General features: G+C 44.1%; 2 protein-coding genes across 2 annotated transcripts in view; both read left to right on the top strand.

Moving 5' to 3' along the window:
- The window catches only part of IGF2R (insulin like growth factor 2 receptor), a 57,148-nt gene extending 52,335 nt beyond the window's left edge, over positions 1-4,813 (top strand). Inside the window, exons 44-48 of the mRNA XM_063390074.1 lie at positions 48-232; positions 640-826; positions 1,851-2,015; positions 2,630-2,699; positions 3,123-4,813. Coding sequence (XP_063246144.1) covers positions 48-232; positions 640-826; positions 1,851-2,015; positions 2,630-2,699; positions 3,123-3,524 — 1,009 coding nt within the window. The 3' untranslated portion in view covers positions 3,525-4,813. The remainder of the gene's footprint in view (positions 1-47; positions 233-639; positions 827-1,850; positions 2,016-2,629; positions 2,700-3,122) is intronic.
- A 2,495-nt stretch (positions 4,814-7,308) lies between these two features.
- On the top strand, positions 7,309-17,609 carry LOC134547744 (solute carrier family 22 member 2-like). Its single transcript, XM_063391866.1, has 11 exons — positions 7,309-7,719; positions 9,858-9,961; positions 10,937-11,091; positions 13,155-13,323; positions 14,308-14,422; positions 14,527-14,633; positions 14,750-14,964; positions 15,241-15,349; positions 15,717-15,829; positions 16,880-16,979; positions 17,475-17,609. The coding sequence occupies exons 1-11, from the start codon at positions 7,309-7,311 to the stop codon at positions 17,539-17,541; spliced, it is 1,665 nt and encodes a 554-aa protein (XP_063247936.1). The 3' UTR covers positions 17,542-17,609.
- Positions 17,610-23,074: the final 5,465 nt, after the last annotated feature.

Below are 23,074 nucleotides of genomic sequence, written 5' to 3'. Positions count from 1 at the left end.
ACCCGTGAGTTTGGACTTAAGAACAGATTTTTCCTTTGTTTCCTCAGGTTGTACACAGCTTCTGGTGATGTACGGATAAATGGTGATAAATATGTGTATCAAATTCAACTTTCTGGTATAACAAACTCAAGTTTCCCAGAGTGCTTTGGAGCAAACATCTGCCAGGTGAAAACTAATGAACGGCGCGTTCGGAGAGTCGGTTCTGCCAGAAACGCCAAATACTACGTTGATGGTAAGTGCTCACCAGATAGAATTGCTTGATACTCTGTGAATTGCTTCCTCAGAAAATGGTTCTTGGTTCCTAACATCTATGCTAATCCATTTCTGTAAAGCTATCCAAAGTCTGTCTAGCATAATTTAGATTTCTTTTTTTTTTTTTTCCTTTTTTTTTTTTTCTGTGTAAGCTCAGTTGCAAATATGGCTTAATAGGGGTTAGGGCTTGATACTTGAAGACTGAAAGACTTGAAGTTGAAAGACTTTGGTAAAAACGATGCAAAATAGAAGACTTTAATCTCCTGTTTTCTGTGCTTGTGCTGCATAAGCAATGATTTCCTTTAGTTACTTTTTTTCCCCAGAGTCTAGTGTTTACAGACTGTTCTTAAGAAAGTAGTAATCTACAATTTTTTCTTCTCATTGTAGATGATGATTTGGATGTCATATTTTCATCTGACTCCAGATGTGGTAAAGATAAATCCAAGTTTGTGTCTTCAACCATTTTCTTCCACTGCAATCCAGAAGTGAAGGAAGGCATCCCTGAATTCCTTCACGAGACAGCAGATTGTCAGTATTTATTTACCTGGTACACATCTGCTGTGTGTCCATTAATGTGAGTACTTGACTGTTTTCTGAGAGCAGCTTTTGTCAGCACTTCTCAGTGAAAGGATTTTTTCGAAGTGATTGGGAGAAGGGGAAAAGCTAAAAAAGCAGTAGGGTTATAGATAAATTGATGATCATGTATGCAGTGTTTGGCACATGACTACTAAATTAACACTTGCCAAACTGATCTGGTGCTGGAGAGGCACAGTGGAACTGATATCATTGTTTTCACTAAGTAAAACCTACTGTAGCTGACAGAACATGCTGTTTCATGTTACTGAGAGGAGCAAACAATTTGTGGATGAGGTGTTTGGTCCCCCTTGCCTTACTGTCTGGAAAACTGAAGCTGTGACAAAGACTGCCCTTCCCCTCTATCTGCCCAATTCTTTAGCCTGGAATGGAAAATCATTACAGGTCTTCAAGGAACAATGGAGTATTTCTGCAACTAAATATGATCAGCTCATCTACTGATGAGTGAGGGGACAGTGTCGAAAGCAGAGTGTCTGTATCTAGGTGCTTACAGTGTTCTTGACAGGTAGGCAGCCTCACTGTGAAAAATGGAGTGACTGCTCCTGGGAGCGTTTGCTTCCTGGCTGCTAGCTTGAAAGCACAGGCAAACTCTTGATTCTGATTTAAACCTATTGAGGGAGTTTGGTGTGTGCAGTGCCATAGTGAGATGAAAGGTGGATAATTTCTGTAGCTGTTGCAACTTGCTCAAGTGCAGATTTGATTCTAAAACAGCAGCTTTGTATGGAATAACTGCTGCTGTATAAACTCCAGAGTGCTTAATTGTGCTCTGTGGTCTTGACTGTAGTTTCATGCACTGTTTGATAGCACACTGGGATGTAGGCACAGTACATATATTTGTGTTTTTCAAGTTGTTTTTATTTAGATGAAATCCCCTAAATTCAGTTCGTACAGCTATTAGGTTAGAATGACAGGATGGAATGTCATGTCTTCTTTTAATCTGCTGTTTCTAATCCAGTCTAACAAAAATTACCAATAGAATTTATCTTTTCAATTTGCATTGCTAGATCAACCAGTGATCCAGGAAACAGTCAGCACCAGACAGATGAGGAGACCCAAATACATAAAGGTCTTTCAAGGAGAAGCCAGGCTGTTGGTGCTGTGCTTAGTATCCTCCTGGTTGTTCTCACTGTGTGTCTCATAATCTTGCTGTTCTACAAAAAAGAGAGGAGGTAAGAAATTAAGAAGCTTCAGAAGTTTCCTTGTCAGGACTTGTTTTTCTGCCAGAAATGAAAGTAAAATAGTAAACATGAGAGATTTGCATGCTGGTTTTTAGCTGTCAGCATCAACTGTCAAATTGCTGGTTCCTTGAAATTCTCCATTATTGTCTGAAGGCCCATGTAAAGAGGGCTGGGATGTACAACTGAGTTGGTCTAGCCTCTCTTGTGGGCAACTGCTAATTAAAGAGCATAGAACAGTATGATAATATTTGTTAGGATTTGATATCCCTGTCCTTTCATGGAGTCAGGCTAGATCCATATAACAGTGTCAAGGAAAAAGTGCAAGTCCTGCTGTTCCTCTGCTTTCCAGACAACTTTTGGGGCGTCTTTCCCTTAGATATGACGGCCACAGGGGTTTCAGAACAGTTGGCCTCAAGCTGTAGCAAGGGGGAAGATATAAATCATCCCAGACTGGGTTTTGATAGAGTGATTCAGCGTCAGTGTGATAGGTTGAAGCTCATTTGTTGACATGCTTTGTGTTGATGTTGTTAAAAATCCAGTGAAGAAAAGTGAGGGCTAATAAGTGGATATAGTGTTCCTAATGTAGTATTCTTTCCTTTGTTTAGGGAAATTGTAATAAACAAGATAACAAACTGCTGCAGAAGATCATCTGGTGTTTCCTACAAATACACAAAGGTAATACAGTGACAAAAGCAAATTTGTTTCTTGTCAAGATTTCTTAATTTGAAGCTTTTGTTAATAAATAAATAACCTCCTTAATTCCTAGTTCCTTTAGTGCATGGAAACCATACGGTGTGGCATCAGGAAAGCCTCATAGCTGATGTATATATATGTATATATATTTTTATATTGTGAAATGGGAAAGGGAGATAGAGTTGAGGAAATGAAAAGCAGTCCATAAATCACCAAATAATATGTAAATGTGCAAGAAGAGAACAAAGTCTGTTTCAGCCCAGTGGAAAGTGATGCTCTTGCTGTGTTTGCTCTCTCACAGCTACCTTAACGCAAGGTGTGCGTGCTGTGGGGCCTGGCGAGCGGGGAGATCAGTGTGCGTGTGTCGGTCTAGAGTGGCAGATGCAGTCTCCGCTTTTCTTGCAGATAAACAGTGAAGAAGAAGCTAATGAGAATGAGACAGAGTGGCTTATGGAGGAAGTCGCAGCAACAAATCCAAGAACAGGAAAAGGCGGGCAGGAGAATGGTCACATTGCTACCAAGTCTGTTACATCTGAAGCCCTTACCTCTCTCCATGTGGATGACCTGGACAGTGAGGATGAAGTGTTAACCATTCCAGATGTAAAGATTCAAACAGGAAGAGGACTAGACAAGAGCAAGCACCCACAAAAGAAGCCACACAGTTTTGGCAGTGATAACAAATCATATTTACTGAATGGAGGACAGGAAAGGAAAGCAATAGCCAAGCCAGGCCAGCAGCAGGCACAGAACTCTACAAATACAGCATCGTTTCATGATGATAGTGATGAGGACCTGTTGAATATTTAATAAGCCCTCTTGTGCCTAATCAAATATATATAGAGATATTATATATAATGGGACAACATTTCCAACCAAATACGAGGACTTCAGCCTGAAAGATTTTTCTGAATTTTGCCTTTAACAAGAAACCATTGAAAAGGGAAAAAGAGAAAGATTTCTTGGTTGTTTACAATGATCTGTTCAGTAATGACTGGATTTCAGACATCCAGTTGGCTGAGTTAGTTGACTCTCTCTAGCCAGGACACTTTTTGTTTTTTAAGTCTCAGCATAGATGTTAAATGCTTGCTTAAAAAAGAGAAACCTTTGAAAGGAAAGGATTAAGGCTCCATGAAGCCCCTGGCTTCTGAGACTCAAGTTGTCTGACTACTATTGTTTTAACTCCTTGTATTTATTGATCCTCACTACTCAGGTTTGCTTAATAGTAACGTGTTCTTCCTGCCGGCAGGGTATTCTTCTATGGGCTCACCCATTGTGAGACAAGGAAAAGTATAACTTTAGTGTGTTGGGATGATTTGATGTAAATTTTGGAACTGGTCTAATTTATCCTGTAAATTTGAATATCCATTCTAATTTAAACAGATCATTGGTTCGAAGGTGTGGACTGAAAGGTACAATTTTGTATAGCTTTAGCCTGAAGTGGTTGCTGTTCTTCGCATGGACTTTTTTTTTTTTTGGTACTGGTCATATGACTGACTGCATCAGTATTTGCCTAAGCAGCTGACAAGCACCCAAAGATTTATTTTTTTTTCCTTGATTATGGCTGGACTAGGCCAACTGCACAGAGAACCAGCGTTTTCAATGGCATAGAGGCAGAGTTCCTGAGTACAATCTGCACTGCCCAGTTTGTCATCACCAAGAAAAACCCAAGGACTAGAGGAGCCCTAGTCTGCATAATGCTTTTCCCTGGTATTAATTTCAAGAAAATAAATTTGGGCCAATATTTACTGATAGCCTAATTTCTAGTCCGTGTTCTATGATCCTGGCCATGGTCATTGATTTGAAATGTTGCTGGTAATAAATGCAAGTCAGTTTTTCTCTAGCAGTCTTGCTCTTCTCCAGGTGTTTCCTAAATAAATTTATGGACAATGATAGGGTTTCAAAGCACTGTACAAGAAAATGCATTGGTCAGAATTTTTTGAAACTTTTTGTTGTTCCTTTTGGCTGGCTTAGTTTCAACAATGGTTTCTTTTTATAAAAACTCCATTTTGAATCAAAATAGTGTAATATAAAGTATTCAGCAATTTCAATAAAAGATATGAAGTGGGTATTCCAAATCCCACATCTCACGTCTGGAATCTTTCTTACACTATTCTGTATGCTGCTCACCAGCCTGGTGAGACCCTTTCCTGCTGTGATGGTTAATACCTCAGTCGTGTCACTCAAAATTAGAACCAATGTTTGATGACAAAGATCAGAATACATAGGTAGACCCTGGTGGTGTGTTCTTTCTTTAATCACACTTGGGTTTTCTTTCTCTTGTATTGTTACCAGTGGAGCTGTAGGTCAGTTTGGCTTAAGCTCCATCTTTTCAAACTTAAATCGGCCTTTTTCATATTTATAATTAGGAGAGCTTGGAGAAGTGAGAGACTTGATGATGGTGTATTTTCAATACTTTCTCTTATCATTACAACAGTTCTGTCAATGCATGTTGGAGGGCTCTGCTTCCCTTCCCCAGGTCATCAAGGCTGCCATTTTGGAGTTGTTTGATCCATGAACCACCAACATGAAATTATTTCTCCTGTGTAAATTCAGATGGTCTCTTTGTTTGGGCTGTGCCTAACAGGGTTAGGTGGAACAGGGCTACCTGTCTGGGGGTGCCTTTCTGAGCAATATCAGTGATATGATCTGCATCTGACAGCAGTGAGTGACTTCAGTGCCTGCTCTTGAAACTATTGCCCACTTTTAACCCAGGCATTTGTAGGCTGCCTGAATCTTACCTCATAGAGAGCTGGATGCATAACCAGCTTCAACAGACTATATTTCCCTGAAGAATACTCAGCTGTGTGGAGGGAAGGGGTATGAGAGTGGCAAGGCCCAGATGTGTATGTACAAATAGCTGGGCCAGTCAGCAGCACAACTCCTTGGGAAGTGTCCCTAAGAAACCCACCTGCCTGGCGCAGCTCCCTCTGGGCTGGCTGCAGAGGGAATGGTGGGAAATGGGGGAAACGGAAAATGGGACTGGCCCAGTCTGGATCAAACTTCTGTAGTGCAAGGGAAACTTTCGTACACCATTACCAACTGTTTAAATAAAACTGTTCGAAAAGGAGTGATGTTTTGGGGGTTTAGGGTGTGTTTTTAAGATGCAGCCTAATGCCTTACACTCAGTTCCCAGGCAGGCTTTGACCTCAGTTCCCTTGGCCCCAGCTGACTGCACACATCCTCCTGCTGAGGAGGGTTTGTGAGGGCTGGCTCTGAGCATGGTGACTGCTGTGCACTTTGGTGTCCCTGTTCCCCTCCCAGCTCCATGTGGGACTCCTGCAGCCAGGAGGCAAAGTGGGGTGTGGGGTGGTGCTGTGCTTGGCCGAGGGTGACACAGCTGTGAGTGGCCAGGAAAGGTGTTCTTGCTAATTTGGTGTAGATGTTCCTGACACAGAAAGATGAAGCAGGAAAGGAGAAAGCACATCTGTGAGATGTGGGGAATGATCTTGAGGTGTTGGACTGCAAAGCAGCTTTCACTGCTGCTCAGGCCACTTGTGGTCTGTAGCTGATGAGCAGTGAGGCCAAGTTGTGTTTCAATGCCGGGTCTGGAATGGCCACCTAAGCTGGTTTGGGTTTTTTTTGGAGTGTATTGTGTCTTTAATTTTTTTCCTTGTTGCCCAAGCTATTCCAATTGCTTTCCAGACACTTTTTTGTCTTTTAAACATTACCTTCACTTATGCTTTTCTTTCTGATGGAAGGCTGCTGTTGTCAGCAAAAGATAAGGGAGTAGTTGGTATCTATCCATAGGCAGGACAGTGTACCACTGGAGCCTATTAAAACTGCGTTTATCTGAGATGTTTGCAATGAAGTCTAGTTAAAGTCCTATAGGTCGTCTGTGGTAAAAAAAAATAGCTGTTTTGGCCATAGATACTGTATATTTTGGCTTTACACAGCTATTCCCAGTCCGTAATTCTGTAGTGAATGCTTTTTTTCTTTTGTATCACTGCAAAAATATGGCCTGGTGAAAACCGTGTTCCCTGATAAAGGTGGGGGGAGGGTTTCCTTGGGAATGGAAGAGTGTGGAGGATGAGGGACACACGTGGTCACCCATGATACAGGAGTTTTCAGGAAAGCTGTTCCTTTACTGCTATATGGCTCAATGTACAGACACTCCTTTTTCAGTGTACCAACCTGTTTTTCACAGATCCTGGTTAAGAAGCTTTGTTCATCTGTGATGCCCAGCCATTCTGCACTAAACCCATGTGTTGCTTGTATGTTGGTAGAATTTTCCATCTATGTTTGCTCCTTAAAAATGCCTGTTATTTGAGGAGCTGATGTGCCTAATTAAAAAAATAATCCCAAAACCCCCAACAAAAACGGAAGGGCTGTGGCCATAGGGGCTTTTTCAGAGAACAGGAATGTTTAAATACTCTGATGGGGTTAAAGGCAAATTCTCTGTGGGTGAATTAAGGTCTGATTTCAAATGAAACCTCAAAAATAGAGCTTGCAACATGTAGTTTAATAATTTATAGAGTTAGTCTTGACTTTTGGTCAAACATCTTTGTCACTTAAGTAGCTTTGCTGCCAACTAAAAATATCAGTACTGCACAGAGGACCTAGCTGAGGTTTTTGAGGTGGTTTTGATGCCGAAATGCCAACCCTAGATGACATTTTAGAGCATGTTGGAGAATTTGATAGGTTCCAGAAGCAAACCTTTTTTGTCCTGTGTTTGTTATCTGCTGCCTTCACCCCAGTGTACGTGGGGGTCGTCTTCTTTGGGTTCACCCCTGAGCATCGCTGCTCCAGCCCCGGGGTGGCCGAGCTGAGCCAGCGCTGTGGCTGGAGCCTGGAGGAGCAGCTGAATCACACGGTCCCCGAGTGGGATGGCCACGGGGCCAGCTTCAGCAGCCGCTGCAGGAGGTACGAGGTGGACTGGAACGCCACAGGCATCAGCTGCACTGACCCCCTGGGCAGCCTGGTGGGCAGTGGGAGCACCGTGCCCCTGGGTCCCTGCCGGGATGGCTGGGTCTACGACTCCCCAGGGAGCTCGCTCGTGACAGAGGTAAAACCAGCCCCCTTTGCCCTGTCCTCTCTGTTACAGACAAGGTGAGGGTTGGGGGAGAGAGTCGGTGGAGCCTTGGCTGTGTTAAAATATCCCCTGCTTACCTGGAGAAGGGATTGTCTCTTACTGTGAACTTGCGCTTAGGGGTTTACAAGTCATCTTCCCTCTGTCCTTGCTGTGAAATGTTGCTTTGGCTGCTCAGGAGGCTTATATCTCCAGCTGGGGAGCAAAGCATATTTCAGCAAATAAATCCTCAGGTAGATAAAGTCCAGTTGTGAATGAAATTCCTGTCACATGAGAGATCCGATTGGTGAAGGTGTGTAAACACTGCAGCTAGCAGTCCTGCAAATAAAACAGGCCAATGCAAAGGTCTTCTTTCTCCCACCCCCTTTTTTTTTTTTTTTAATGAAGAAAGCCTTTTAAGGTTGGTATTAAATAAAAACAAATGGCAGTTAGTGTAGGGAAAGGTAGTCCTTTTGAGGAACTGAGGCCTCCCACAATTATACAGCTAAAGTCAGGAATAACCTGTAGAAAAGCCAGTGACTTTTGTGTTCTCAGAAGGAGTGTGAATAAACTGAAAATGGTACTTAAGCTACTTGCTGTACTTTAGCAGTTTAGGTGCTTTAACTTTAGGAATAAACCCATAACTGGGATGACAAGCTTGAGGTCATCACAGGAAGTTCCACCAAATGTTTAGAGGTGGTCAGGATTCTTTCCTCCATATGTCTAACACACGAGCAGTTAAAATCTGTGCTCTGCATCTTCATAGTTGTGTAAGAGATTGGTCCTGGATGTAAGGGGGTGCACTCTAAATGTATTTCTTTCAGCAAGTTACAGGCTGTGACATATGAAGCAAGGCACCTCAAATGCAGAGTGACCCAGGACTCCCACACAGCAGCAGGTCAGCAGGCACATCCCACTGGAAAAGGCTCCAGCAGATCCTGTGGTCCAGATGCCCCCACCATCATCTCCTGAGGCTGTGGGGAGTTGAGCACTTGCAGTCTGTGTGGCTCATGCAGTTGTGCTCTCACATCAGTTGTCTCCCTGTTCCTGCTGAAGGGGGTGCAAGGCCAGGCCCATGGGCTGCTTCCTTCATGGGATAACCAGATATGTCACATAACTGCATTTTGTCAAGGAGTTCCTGGTTGTGACTGTTTCTGTGAAACTTCTCAGGCTCTGTTACGTTGTCCCCTGCTCTGATAGCTAAGAAAAGGAAAAGACAGTGCAGTATAAGCCATGTTATTTCAGAGGAAAAGTTTGCATATGGAGGAACATCCTCATGGGAAGTCCCACAGAGCATCAGAAGAAATATTTGGTTTTGTGTTAATTATGGATGCATAGATTCAATTAAACCCAGCTACCAGGAGGAAGGGGAGCGATTCTGTCATATTAGGAGAGGTTTTTGCAATAACTTTTTCTCCAGTAGCTTTTATGTATTTCTACAAGTGAGATAGGACAAGACTAGATGGCAAATATATGTGGGTACCCATGTGGTATAAAGCTTGGCCCCGGATAAAAAATAGCTGCTCTCCAGATGCATACAACAACATAGCTGAGCTGAAGACCAGAGCAGAGAGAAAATGCTGTGGCCTCAGGGCAGATGCAGGTACTTCCACCCTCCTCCAGCAGGCCAGTGTTCCATGGGATGCAGGACAAGGCAGGCTCCTGAAGGCATCTAGGATGCTTTCAGTAAGGGCATCACACTTAGTCCTGAGTGGTCTGTGGGGACTGCTGTGTCATGCCTGGGTATGAGGCAACAAGAACTGCTTAGAAATGTTCACCATCAGCACAAAAAGAGCTGTTTGAATAACTCAGAGTGATCATCAGATCCATGTTGATTTCATCAATGAGGACCAACACAGGTGTGGGTGGCAGATTTGACAGCTAATAACTCACTTATGCTCTTTCCAGAAAAGAGACATGAGACATGAAGGGGAAATGCCAAGAAACTGCTCAAGGGCTTGTTCCTTTTTTTAAGGTTGGACAATTAGTTAAGTTAGTAGGATTTCCGTGTGCTTACGAAATAGGCATTGACCCAGAAACAAAATTTAAATCTTTAACTGAAGAGAAGGAGAGTTGTGGACATGAGCCAGCTCCTCATTTCACACTTTTGTCTCTAACTGTGGTTGCTCCTTTAGTTTGACCTGGTGTGTGAGGACTCCTGGAAGTTGGATCTCTTTCAGTCTTCTGTGAATGCTGGGTTTTTTATTGGCTCCATAAACATTGGCTACATTGCAGACAGGTACGCTCTGACCTCCCTTATCAATGTCCAGCACCCAAACTTAGATAAAGGTTGTGCAATAGATACCATCTCTGCTCTTCTGAAAATAAGGTCATCCCCCTGGATGTCCAGTCGCAGCATGAGTCAGTGTCCTGCCTTTCAGGTTGTACCTGGGGTTAGTGCAGATCTGCTCAGCGAGCCCTGCAGGGCCCACGAGGACTATTTTAGAACTGTAAACCCCAAACTTCCTACTGTGCCACATCAGAGCCCTTGGGAGTTAACCAAAGCCAGGAAATGCTGCTGGTTTGGATCTCCCACTTAATCTGTCACACTCAGTGTGGCTGCAGCTTGGAAACATTTTTTTTCTTTTGGAGAGGCTTAGAAATAGTTGGCACAGATTGCCAGATGTGTACAGCAGCAGTCACTGTGAAAAAAGCAGATACTCCCTCTAGCCCGCTGTTCAGAGCCAGCAGAGTCAGACTCCCTGGCTCAGACACCTGGGGTTAAAGAGAAACAAATACCTGTACTGGAGAGTCCATTTCCCCCCTTGCTCCCCTTCTGCCTAGGACTGTTAGTACAGCAGGCTCTGAGTTGCTCCAGCTGCGAAATGCAGGCCACTCACAGGTAGATCCATACATTACTAGTGTTTTAAAGGTTAAGGTTGTGGTAAATAAATCCCCTATAAATCTGATGCATGTGGAAATATCAGAATAATTGTATTAACCCACACTTATCTTTCAGTCCCAATGTAATATATGTAAACATGGGACTATACTTTTTTTCCTGAAAGTTTTTGTGGAATTGCTGAGGAACTGGCACAGTAACTTTTCATGGCATAGACAAGCAGGTAAGAAATGGGCAAAGAAAAAAAGCATGTCTCTATTTTACAGAGCAAAATTGGATTTTTTTTCCTCTTGAAGATACACAAAACTCTTACTAGTTTAAAATGCTTCCATGACTAGTGGTTAGCTTCATACCTATCATTTTCCAATCCAGGTTTGGCCGTAAATTTTGCCTTTTAACAACAATTCTTGCAAATATTGTGTGTGGAATCCTTCTGGTCTTCGTGCCCACCTACCTGTGGATCGTCATCATCCGCTTCATGCAAGGGCTGGTCAGCAAGGGCTGCTGGACTGCAGGCTACATCCTGGGTGAGTTCAGGACCTTCTCCCAGGAGAGCAAGACTAGCTGCAGAGGATGAAGGAACAAAACTCAACTCCAAAAAACTTGAAAAAAAAGCCATTTAAAAAAATGCCTCCCATGGTGTCCCATTAAGGAGCTTTCTCCCTCTTCGACTTCTCAGGATGTTTTCAAGCACTGTCATTAGGGAGAAACAACATTAGCCTTCAGAGCTCGAGCAAGTGGTGGCATATCAGGGCTCTTACCTCGAGTTAGGCTTTCCCCTATGGTACAGCTCACCTTTGCAGATTTGTCTGGGCTCCATGGCTCTTCTTCCTTCCCTCTGGCTGGGGAAGGTGACCAGGCAGACACAGCCCCTCCAGCCCAGGTACAGACAGGATGGCGACAGAGGAGACCATTAAAGAAGCAGACAGAGGGTGGGGAAAACTTGAGACATTTTTATGACACAAAGAGCATTAAAGGGCAAACAGAGGCTTCAGAACCCAAACTGAAGAACAGCATGTATTTGCTGATAAAAAGACAAGGTGTTTGTGTACCTGTGAGTATCCCCTGGGCTGAGCAGAGGCTGTGGAGTAGGCAGCCTTTGTGGGTGCCTCTCCCAGTGCCCTGCACCAGCTGTGGCTGCTGGTGAGGCACAGCTGTGCGGCCAGGCTGGGTCTGGGGCCACCTCAGGACCACTTTCTGGTCCAGGGTGGAGCTGGCTGGGCCTTCTCTGATTTTTCTGGAGTGGAGTTCAGTCTCTTGTCCAAAATATCCAGCTACAAGCATAACTATTTTAATAGCTGACCAACAGAACCTTAACTGGGTTAGGGTGGCAGGTGGCTCTACCAAATATCTCTGAGACTTGCAGGTCACTGTGACAGTGGTAAAAATGTAGAAGTCGGTGCCCTAAACTTCCATCAAGTCTTTCACTGTGGGCATCTTGCTAATTAAGTTATCCAAATGTCTGATAAAATAAAATAAAAGCATCTATCCCATGGTCTAGACTGTTTTCTGCTAAGACATGTTTAATCCTTCCTGTGCATTTCTGGATGCTTGCTTGTCCTCTCAAATCTTTCCCTGGCACATATGAAAGCTCCATCCCCTTTTCTGGGGAACTTTAAGCCGTTTTAGAGCATGAAGTCCTTTTCAGGACAATGATTTGCCCCATCCTGATATTTTCTCTCTGTTATATTTCATTACTCCTGAATTCACTTGAAACTGTCTTATGAGAAAGATCCTGAACCAGCCCCAAAGCTCCCTTAAATTTGTATCTTCTCCCTAAGGGTGGCCAATACTGAATGTCCAGGGAAGGACTGTAGGGCAGCCTTGTTATCCTGCTCTGCTAGGGGCACTTGTCTATCCTTCAGCTGCTTCTGGCTCAGTCCTGCTGAGCCTGAGGAGATGTTTCTGTGCATTATTTCACTGAGCAGTGATCTATGGTTCAAAACTCAGCAGTTCATTTGGCTGCTAAAAAGTTCCTTACTGTTCTTTTTGTAATGAGTTTGCTTTCTTGAAGTCACACAACTGGATGCGAATTGTTGGGTGTGCTTGTGCCTATGTGCTGGAGTAGTTATTTTTAGCTCTGTATGAACGAGACTCAATGTGTGGGTCTATGCTGTGGAGTTACAAAGTGCAGAGGAACAGTGATCCCACCCTGGCCTGGGAGCTCTGGGCCATCCTGTGATACAGGTTTTCCTTATGTACATGGAGTGAGATGCAGGCTGGAAACAAAATATTTCTTTGGAAACAAAATATTCAACTTTGTTGTTGGGTTGGAGGTGTGACATAAGTTGGTGTTTAGTTTCTCAACAAAATCCGCCTGTGCACTTTGACAAATGCTTGAGTTACTCTGAGATCTCCGCAGCAGCGGACATTCCTGGATGTCTTAGGCCAGTGCACGGCCAGCAGCAGTGTTTTCTTCTCTGCTGGAGTTTGGGGGCCAGAAAAGAGAACCAGGGGGTTTTGTCTGGAGGCATCGTGCCGGGAAGGTTTCTCCAAGGCGTTACCATGGTGCTGGTGCTGCAGCATCCCCGCAGCGGGTTTCTGCTGCGTGGGCAGCCACGGCTCTCACCTGTCCCTGTGCCCCTCGCAGTGACGGAAGTGGTGGGCCCGGAGTACCGCCGGACGGTGGGCATCCTCTACCAGGCCGCTTTCTCCGTCGGGCTCCTGGTCTTAGACGCCATCGCCTACGCCATCCCTCACTGGCGGTGGCTGCAGCTCACGGTCACCCTGCCCACCTGCTTCCTCCTGCTCTACTACTGGTGAGTGCCCGTTCGTGGTGCCTCTGCCTGTGACCCAAAACCTGGCTTCTCCTGCTTCCCAGGGCTTGATACTGAGAGAGACCGGCCGCTCCTTTCTGGCGTGCACACCGCTTGGTGCAAAGAGGAGGTTCCCAGCAAAAAGGAGAGGGAAATTGGACCCCTCAGCAACTGAGATCTTGTTGAACCCTAGCCTGTGCACCTCACCTGACCTTGTGTTTAAAAAACAGACCACTTGGAAAAACACTGGCGGAAAATTGGATTAGAATAATTTAGTATTTTCTTTAAGTAATTCATAAATTAAAACAGGTGCCTTGGCATAACTTAGTTTGTCTTGCACTGAAAGTATGGTTATTGACAGATCATCTAATGCTAACACAACTGTGTAGAACTGTATGTTCTTTTAAGGCAGAAATTTGCAGTTTTTTGTGGTCCAACCGGACAGCACTTGGGTTCTCCTTCATTTTAGTTTCTTTCCTCTCTTTTTAATCAATACATTTTGGTTTGAGTGCTTTGGGTTTGAGAAATTGTCTGTATGGATCAAGAGATTAGGAATAGTAGAAAGAAATTTGTTGCCTTCATTTTTCCATGTTTTTGAATTGGTAACCAGTTCTAACTTAATTAGTACTTCTTAACTTGTGTTGGCAGAAGTGAAAAATGGCTCCCTAAGAGGAGCTGGTTTGTGGTGAATGGGCTGGATGAGAGCACTATTCTCACTCAAAGCTCCTCCCTGATTTATCTTTAGTAAACTCCTCTTTGACTAAAGCTACTACCTCAAATGTTCCTCCTCCAATCGCAGCCATGGGATATACTACTTTTTCTGACTGGGGGAGTAGGAAGTAGCACACAAAATCTCGCCCATCCCCCTCCCCCCCAAAAAAAAAAAAAAAAAAAAAAAAAATCCATCTACCTCTATTGAATCCCTCCAAAGTCTCCAATATGCAGGCTTTATGTTCTGCTGTATAATGGCATCCACTTGCATTGTAGGTGCCTCCCAGAGTCTCCCAGGTGGCTGATATCTCAAGGAAAAAATGACAAAGCTATGAAAATTGTCAGCGATATAGCTAAAAAAAATCGGAAAAAGATGCCTTCCCATTTTAAGGTAAGCTCAGGGTTTGATTGTGCTTGTAAGTAAGCATCGTGGCAGTACCTTGCATCAGTTCCTCCCACAGGAATTTAATGTACTATGTACTGGCTCTTCTATAGGATATTAAATTTGAAGAGGAAGATTGTGGAAAGCAGAATCCCTCACTGATGGACCTTTTCAGGACACCACAGATACGAAAAAACACACTCATTTTGATGTACAACTGGTAAGAATATAACACTAGAGAGCTGGTTTTGGAGCTCTGGATGTGAAAACTCCATCAGGATATGGACGACTGTTCTCCTACTAGCTAACAAATCCAGGATGCTCTTCTCTGCCCAGGTTCACGAGCTCCATCCTTTACCAGGGGCTCATCATGCACATGGGAATGGCTGCTGACAACATGTACCTGGATTTCCTCTACTCTGCCCTTGTTGAGTTCCCAGCTGCCTTCTTCATCATCGTCACTATTGACCGTGTTGGGCGGCGCTACCCCTGGGCCGTGTCAAACCTGGTGGCTGGGGCTGCCTGCCTTGCCACAGCCCTCATCCCAGAGGGTAAGTCACCTGAATGAAGCCCTGTGGGGGCTTCCCACCCTGTCCTCTGGAGCCTACAGCCTGGAGCCTCCACCCTGCTTTGTGAGGGTCCCTTTGCCACTGCTCACTGTCCCTTTGCTGTTCCTGTCACCTCACTCACACGGGTGAAACAAGGTCTCTTAAAAACATCAACTGACATGGGATCAGAGGTCCCACAAAATAACACTGTTGAATTAATTGACACCTGCTAAATCATTGGGATGCTTTTTAAATGTGTTGAATGTATTTTCTCTGCAGATATACATTGGTTAAAAGTGATTACTGCTTGCATTGGGAGAATGGGAATTACAATGGCTTTTGAAATGGTTTGCTTTGTAAACACAGAACTGTATCCAACTTATATCAGGTAGGTGCATCCTCTCCCCAGCTGGCATTTGGCCTGGAAACAAATAGTTGAGGCTGATGTGTATGCTGTGTTTTATGCTAAGTTATCTTTAAACATGTCAAAACTACACAGGTACTGTTGAACAAAAATAGATGAAGCACAATTAAAATGCTTTAAAAAGGTAGCTTGATAAAGAAAAGAAATATACTTTTAGACAAGGGGAAACTCACATGACTGAAATAAAAGGAAAATTTGGGAGAACCAGGGTGGGTGAGGGATCTGAAGTTCCACACAGTGCCTGGATCTGTCCTGTGTGAGAGTGAGAGCTGTGATCCACTTCCAACTGCAGTACTCTGACACTAACATGACGCCTTTGCTGCCAAACCAGGAATCTCGGGGTGATGGTTTGCTCCTCTTTGTGTGATATTGGTGGAGTCATCGTCCCGTTCATTGTCTACAGGCTGGCGGAGATCTGGCACGATCTGCCACTGATTGTCTTCAGTAAGTGCCACCTCACCTCCTTGCCAGCTCCTTCCAGGGTGCAGTGTAGGACACAAGTTCCAAAGGGAGGGAAAAGCCACCAATGCAGCTGCTTTAAGTTCAGCAGAAGCCCCGTGCTCCCTACAAGGCCTTCAGTTCATGACAAGCTGGAACTTCTTTATGCACTCATGTCTCCCTTGCTCCTATGATTTCTCTTTGCATTATAAAAAGAAGTTAGAGTCGAATATATGTTTGACAGATGGCAAAGAGCTCAGAAAAAATTCAATGAACGTAATATTTAATGGATTTAAAGGTGATTTACTACACTTCTGTGAGTTATATTGTCTCTGTCCAGCAGTCAAACTGTAGAATTTCATGTAATTACCTGTTTAATGGAGTACAAGTACGGCTGTTATGCTTCAACTTTTCCAACACTTTGTCAACTGGCTCTTCTCCAGCTATTTGGAAAGTGGCTGGTAAATAAATGAAAGATAAGTTTTGAAGACTAGCGACCTGAACTCTCAGGTCAGGGCCTGTAACACTTTTAAGAATCTTTAGGTCAGCATGGTATTTATAGAAAAATATCTTGAATGGCAATATACAGATTTTAACAGACACAACATATAGAATGGCGCTTAGTAGATTTAAAGTACATGCCAAACACGTACTAACTGAATAAAAGAAATTATCAGAGGAGAATTTGATCATGTTGCTTAGAAGATAATACATTGTGTATGCTCATTCTAGTATTATGTGAATAGCATAAAGATGGAATGTGATTCCTGTCATGTTCTACCACTAAAAAGAGTTCTTTCCTTTGTTAAGGAAGGATCTGTCCAGTTTGAGGTGTCCTAGTTCATGCATAACTCACAAGAGGACTTGGCTTGGTGCTGTCTCCACAGAGCAGCCACATTCTCCATTCTTGCACCAGCACTGCACTTTTGCATACAGAGGCATGAGGTGCACATCTTGTATGAAGAACAAAACAAAATGCCATTGACAATTCAGCTCTGTCTGGCAGTAGCAAGTGGTGGATAAATGCTTACAAGTCTTTGTGCCTCTGTTTTGAAGCTGTGCTTGGTTTGATTGCGGGCGGATTGGTGCTGCTTCTGCCTGAAACTAAAGGAAGAGTTTTGCCTGAGACTGTGGAAGATGTTGAAAACTTTCACAGGTGAGTGATGATGATGAACTTGTAGCAGTTTTCACTTCAAACTGGGCAAAATCCCTGTCCAGAAGGGATCCCTGGGGTTTCCTGGCTGCCTTATTTTTTTCATAAGGAGTTGCTGGGTAATTTCCAGACTCACTGAACAAGATTCCAGACTCCTTTTACCCCATGTCTACCTAGGCATCTTGAAAACAAGTAGCTTAGGCCTTTACTGGCCTGTGAATAGCTGCACTAGTCTCTAAAATGTGCATCAACACCATTATAAATGACATTTGTGTTAAAAAAACCCCTTAATAACTGAAGAGAAAAAGGGCAGCCTTGATAGCAGCTTCACATGTGGTGCATGTAGCACCAGTGTCTGCTGAAGAGCCAGAGCACACCTAAGGGAATACACATGATCATTTTCTTGGGGCCAACGCAGAGCAGGTGAAGAACTGGAAGTTAGGTGCTCCCTGAACCACTTCATTCCTGATTGATGTTCATGTCTTATTACTCTTGCAGACAGAGTGCTCCAAAGGCCAAAAAAATCTATCTCTATGTCCAAGGATCAGAAGTAGCACGTGGCTGAAGAAGGTGTAACTCTTGCTGGGTACTCTGCTCTAGGGCAGTAGCATGGAAATGCCACTCAGAATAAATACCCTCTCAAAAGTCTTGCCTCTCTTATTTCAATTTCTATGCCTATCCTTTATTTACAGTTTTTAGGGTGTTCTGGTGGGATTGTCCCTATTGCTGCATAGCTGCTTCCCCCTCTGTACACTAAGAGAAACATATTTTAGGGCTAGGAAATCTGTGTATCAGCTGTGTGGACTTCAACGTGGACTTGAAGAGGTCTTAACTTGAGTATGGTGAGATCCATATCAACAAAACTTTGTAAGTCTCTGTAAAGTCTGACTTTGATTTTGTTGTTTTTTTCTTAAGAAGAGGCAGCACAATATAAGAGATCTATCTCCATTGTAGAACCAAGGTAAATATAAACCTGGTTCAATCATCTGACAATTTGCACAGAGATTTTAGAAAATGGATTTTATTCTCTCCTATTTTATTGGCTACTCGCAAGGATGGATACTGACAAGGATGGGCATGTGGCAACTCCAGGACATGAGAAAGAGCACATAGGAGAAACCCTCATAATCCTTCAGAAGGTAATAGCATTATACATGTGCCCTGCAGGAGCATTCCTTTGGAGTGAGCGGAGATCAGGCTTGGACTTGCAGGACCCTGACCAAGGGTCCTGTGCATCAGGGAGAATCAGGAACAGCACTGGGTCTTCCAGGAAATATCCAGCACCTTCAGAAATTTCCTAGTCCATCCTGTTGAGGGACTGTAGCAGACCTGTTGTTGCAGGGTGAAGCAGGGACAATGGTTCTGTGGCTCCCCTTCCCTCTTCGTGTTGCTGGTCCCTATCTGCTGGAACACACTGGTTTTCCGCAGGGATACTGTGAGCAGGGTACAAGATACCTCTGCCCATTGATAATCAGCTGCAGAGAGAGAACCCTCAGCTAAGCAAGATACTGCTGGACTCCAGCAGGCAGGGTGAAATTCCCCCAGGATTGCACCCCAGGGACCTTGCACCTGCTTTCAACTGACCCGAGCCTCAGTTAATGTTCAGTGTTGCCACGGGGGCTTCCAAGGCAGGGAAGCATGTTGTGCAGCGAGGCAGGGCCATGGCAAGGTCGCCCTGAGAAGAGCAGGGACAGATCAGGAATGACATGACATGACTTTGGCCTGGGCAGTTGCAAAACTAGTATTTGCTTCAGGATCAGAGGGGAATATGCTTGTCCTGAGACACCAAGAGGAACACTGGGGTGTAATTATGTGTCTGGTACAGCTGACCTGGTACAGATGTCCTGCTGTCCTTGCAGACATGTCTCTGCTCTGCATGAAAAAAAAATCTTCAGAACTTCTGACTTACAGTTCTTTGATTTAAAACCTGTTGAAAACTCTGCAGATATAAAATGGGGGCAGGAGTAACAAGTCAAGCAAAGCAAAGACTGAGATGAATAAATGAATATCTACAAAAGCTGAGTCCCAAACCCTTGCCCATCATGCTGGTATTTATTCCCATAAGCACTTCTACTGCCACAGCAGGAGCTACAGAGGTCGCAGGCTTGGCACGCCTTTGCTTTGCAGTCAGCTACATGTGATAGTGGCACCTGCTTCTGGTGGCAGCTTAATAAACACAAGGGCAAATGTCCTTCACTCATTTCTTTGCTGGTGACCTTTGCCCATTCATGGATTGCTTCCTGGAGCTGAGAAGTCAAAGAGATGTAAAAGCTGGCCCAGCTGTACATGGCTGCTCTCAAAATGGGGAGCAGCAGCAGCATTGTGGCCTGGGGGGTGGCAGGAGTGTGTCACCCCCAGGCTATGAGTGAAGCTCACATCCTGCCTCAGGTAACAAGCTTGACAGCTTCCCTTCCCCTAAGGGCAGCTGACACCTGTCTGCTCCTGGGGCTGCTGGAGCATAACCAGTGCCAGGGCTGCCCTGGAGCCTAGGGAGGAGCACTTCAGGACCAAGCACCGTCTGACCCTGGCAAGGAGCCTGGGAGCAAGTACACAGGGCCAGGTTAATGGTACTGGGATTGACCCCTTAAGAAGACCCTGTCCCTCACCTAATTACTTAAACATGGATTTTATCAACTGTGCCTGAGGAAGAACGTAAAAGCTCCATGTTTTGGGATACCCACCAGCCTTCATCAACCAGGTTTTGGCCAAACAACTTTACTTTTATGAATTTTCTGGTGTTCTCTATGGCATCATCTGGTGGGCAGATGATCTTGTGGCCAAGGGCTGCACCTTTCAGTTCTTGACCTCTGCTGTTGCTGTCAGCACCTAAATCCAAATGCCAACATGCAAGCATGGCTGTTGTTTGGACACATTTGTGCTCCTATCCCCTCCCTACTCTACAGCACTGTGTCATCCTACATCCTTAATATTTTAAAATATTAAGAAATTGGGCCTTCTTCCACAATTAGAACTGATCAGAAGGCAAACTCTAATCCAGAGAATAAAATAAGTTGATGAATATGATGTGAATCACAGCTTCCTAAGAGCTGTGGAGATGACTCCTCAAACTCCAAGGGCATTACAGCAGTGATTTTCTACCATGGTATGGAGGAAAAACTACTTTAAAAGCCACATCCTTTTTTGGCTTATCTTTCCCCCCTGCCTCAGTACTTATTTCTGACAGATGTTTGGGAGTTTGGCCATGTAAATAATCAAGCTCAGGGCATTAGGAAAACATTAATACATTAACACAAATTTTAATGTGCTTTAATATGCAGGGCAGAGTGTCCTGTTTTTGTTTGTGCTGGTCTCAGGGGGTGTCTGTGATGGGCCTTTCTGCCCCTTCCCCATCGCTGATCCCGAATGTTGATGCAATTGTACACGGCCCAACAGTCCTGAGGATTCAATGCCTCCAACTCCTCGCTGTCTTTTTTTTTCTTTTTTCATTTTCCAGCTTGCCTAACATCTAGTCAGATTCTGGAATGCCAAATCTTAAAAGCCAGTCTGGGCTTAGAGGTGCTTATTTTTTGTACTTATATCTCTGGAAGAAGAGGAGCAAAACTAGGAGGGAAAAGGGGCTTGTGGATGCCTCTGCTCCCGCAGAGGGCTCCGCAGTGGCAGTGCTCACTGCTGGATCGTGGGAACTGAATTATAGACCAACCAACAACACCAAGATTTTAAGGCAAGTAGAGGGAATTGTGACAGTAAATCAGACACTGCCTCTAGGTTACTTTTGTGCAGGGGCAGGTGTAGCTTGGAGGAAGTGAGTTGGGCTCATGACTGCACTCCTGCTTGCTACAGAAATGAGCTGCAGCTCAAAGAGATTTTTAGTTTTATAAGAAGAAAAAGGAAATGTTCCTACACGAATTTCCCACTTATGCCACATGCGTTGCTGCTGCCAGATGCCCTGGGACACCAAAAACATGAAAGTGTTCAGGAGGCAAATAGAAAAAAAATTGCAGGATGATCCATGAGGGAGTGAAGCAAAAATGCCTCTGGCTCAGGAAGACTGCTCTTTTTACATGCAGTACTTTGAAAATCGGATGGCATCTGTGGGGATCAGCCCTGCTGCTAAAGAGGGGTCCCTGCCCAGAAGGTACAATTGCAAAGTGCATAACTGAGGACACAGCCTGTGAGCCAGCCTCCCTTGGTGGCCAGCCCCTGGATCAGGAGGGATGTCATCATCCAGGCATGGCTCGGTGCAAAGGCCCCTGAAACCGCACTGAAGAGGACTGTGACCAGAAGGCAAAACTGCGCCCAAAACTGTGCAAGGAAAGAAAGAGAAGGAAGAGGCTCAGCCCCTGGAAGGGTAGGGGGCAAACCAAAGGGTTTGAAGAGGCTGGACAGGGTGTCTGGTAATTTTGAATAGGAGTCTATGTCTGCTCTTCCCTTTGCAACATTAACCATGTCTACTGAATTTCAGGGAACTCCCTTGTCTTGTGTTTTCAGGTTATTGCTCCCTTTTGGTTAATGACTTGGCCAGTGAATTCAAGATTGCTCTGATATGGCTTTTCAGCCCATCTTTCAAAGCTGCCATAGCTTTATAATGCGGATTTGTTTGCTAACTGTGATCTTTTCACATTTTCTTATCAACCCTGGCTGACTATTGAGCTCTTCTTGAGTAGGCTTTTGTGCATCGCTGTCATTTGTCATTCCCTTTATCAGTGTGACTCCACTGATACTTAGACATGGAGGGTTTCCAAAAGAAACAAGCTGACTGGAACACTGGAAAGGCATTTGATTTCTAGCTGAGAGAGACACATATGTGGTTAGAAGTATGAATTATAAAAGTCATTAAATTAGTCAACATCCACTAATAAAAATAGCATGATAATAAGTACCAGCCAAAATAAGTGTCTTTTGTTTCCCACAGTAACATCAGCAGATCCGATCACTCAAATTTCTTCCTATCACACAGATATTTTTGACTTGCCCTAAAGTTCAGCCCGTGAGAGCCTCATCAGACCACATTTAAAACTTCTGGTTTTGTTTTTACCCTGAACACAACACATCCTGGTTATGGTATTTTGTGTTGCCCTTGGGTGCTCTCAGTGCAGGAGCAGCAGTGAGCTGGGATTGGGTGGTGTGAGCAGAGTGAAGACCCCTTCACACTCTGACACGTACATGTTTCATCTTAGGAGGAATGATATCCCACTCCCTCATGTCTTTTCATACTGCTGCTTCACAAAAAGCCCTCGTAAAAAGATCCTTCAGTATTTTGACAGAGAGAGATAGAAAAGCATATAAATGGCTATGAATTTGGAAGCTCTGGTTTCTATGGCTCTCACCATCATAAGGTGGCAAGAAATGCCTTTGCTAGGGAATGTGATTGTTTGGGAAGATCTGAAGAGTGGTGCTTCTGACAATCATGGAATCTGCTCTCTGCTATTTCATGTCCTGTTGTGCCTGGATGAGGGTGCATCATCACCCAACCTTCAGTTCTGGGAAAAAGGATGGAATGCTTTCAAGTTTACTAGGAGATTAGTCAGAAAACAAGAAAACAAGAACTTGGATTTAAGGGAATGAGAGGATGAGGGACAATGTTTCTGATTAAAAAAGATTAAAGAAGATTAAAGACAAATGTTTCTGATTAAAAACAAAACAAAGATCTTCCAAAATGCATGTGAAGAAAAGCTGAAATTGTCATAAATCTGTCCACTTTTGTCCTTGAAATCAGACAGAGAACTCCATCCCAGGATGGAAGACTGGATGTAGGATTTTTGTGGTTCTGCTGTAGCCATTTGATGTCTTTCACCTGAGAATTTCTTTTGCCTCACGTGTAGCCACACACAAGATGTGGCCACAAAGAGTTACTTCAATAAATCACTATCTACTGGTGAAAAATTCATTTAAGCAGAAAGCTTAAAAAAGCTGGTCTGGCTCACTGGCAGTGTGGTAATGATTTGATGAGGATGGGAAAGCAAGCTGTTCAATCTGAGCATAGATGGGCTTCTTCACAAGCAGATTTGTGTGCACAACCTAACCGATGGTGTGTTTGCCTGCACTGAAACTAGGGAGCAGGGACCAACAAGACAAGCACAGTCTCATCCTGACTTTGTGACTCTGCAGAAGTACTACAGGGGATGGCTATGCCCCTT

The sequence above is a fragment of the Prinia subflava genome, chromosome 2 (assembly GCF_021018805.1).
Source record: "Prinia subflava isolate CZ2003 ecotype Zambia chromosome 2, Cam_Psub_1.2, whole genome shotgun sequence".
Taxonomy (NCBI): domain Eukaryota; kingdom Metazoa; phylum Chordata; class Aves; order Passeriformes; family Cisticolidae; genus Prinia; species Prinia subflava.
Note: the sequence above shows the minus strand (reverse complement) of the source record. Positions and strands in the feature narration are given on the sequence as shown.

What these genes read in the sequence shown, in the direction of transcription:
- LOC134547744 (XM_063391866.1), top strand. Translation starts at nt 7,309, where the DNA reads ATGCCAACCCTAGATGACATTTTAGAGCATGTTGGAGAATTTGATAGG. An exon ending in GGAGCTCGCTCGTGACAGAG is followed by an intron (nt 7,720 to 9,857) that starts GTAAAACCAGCC and finishes TTGCTCCTTTAG; the next exon opens with TTTGACCTGGTGTGTGAGGA. An exon ending in GATGTTGAAAACTTTCACAG is followed by an intron (nt 16,980 to 17,474) that starts GTGAGTGATGAT and finishes TTACTCTTGCAG; the next exon opens with ACAGAGTGCTCCAAAGGCCA.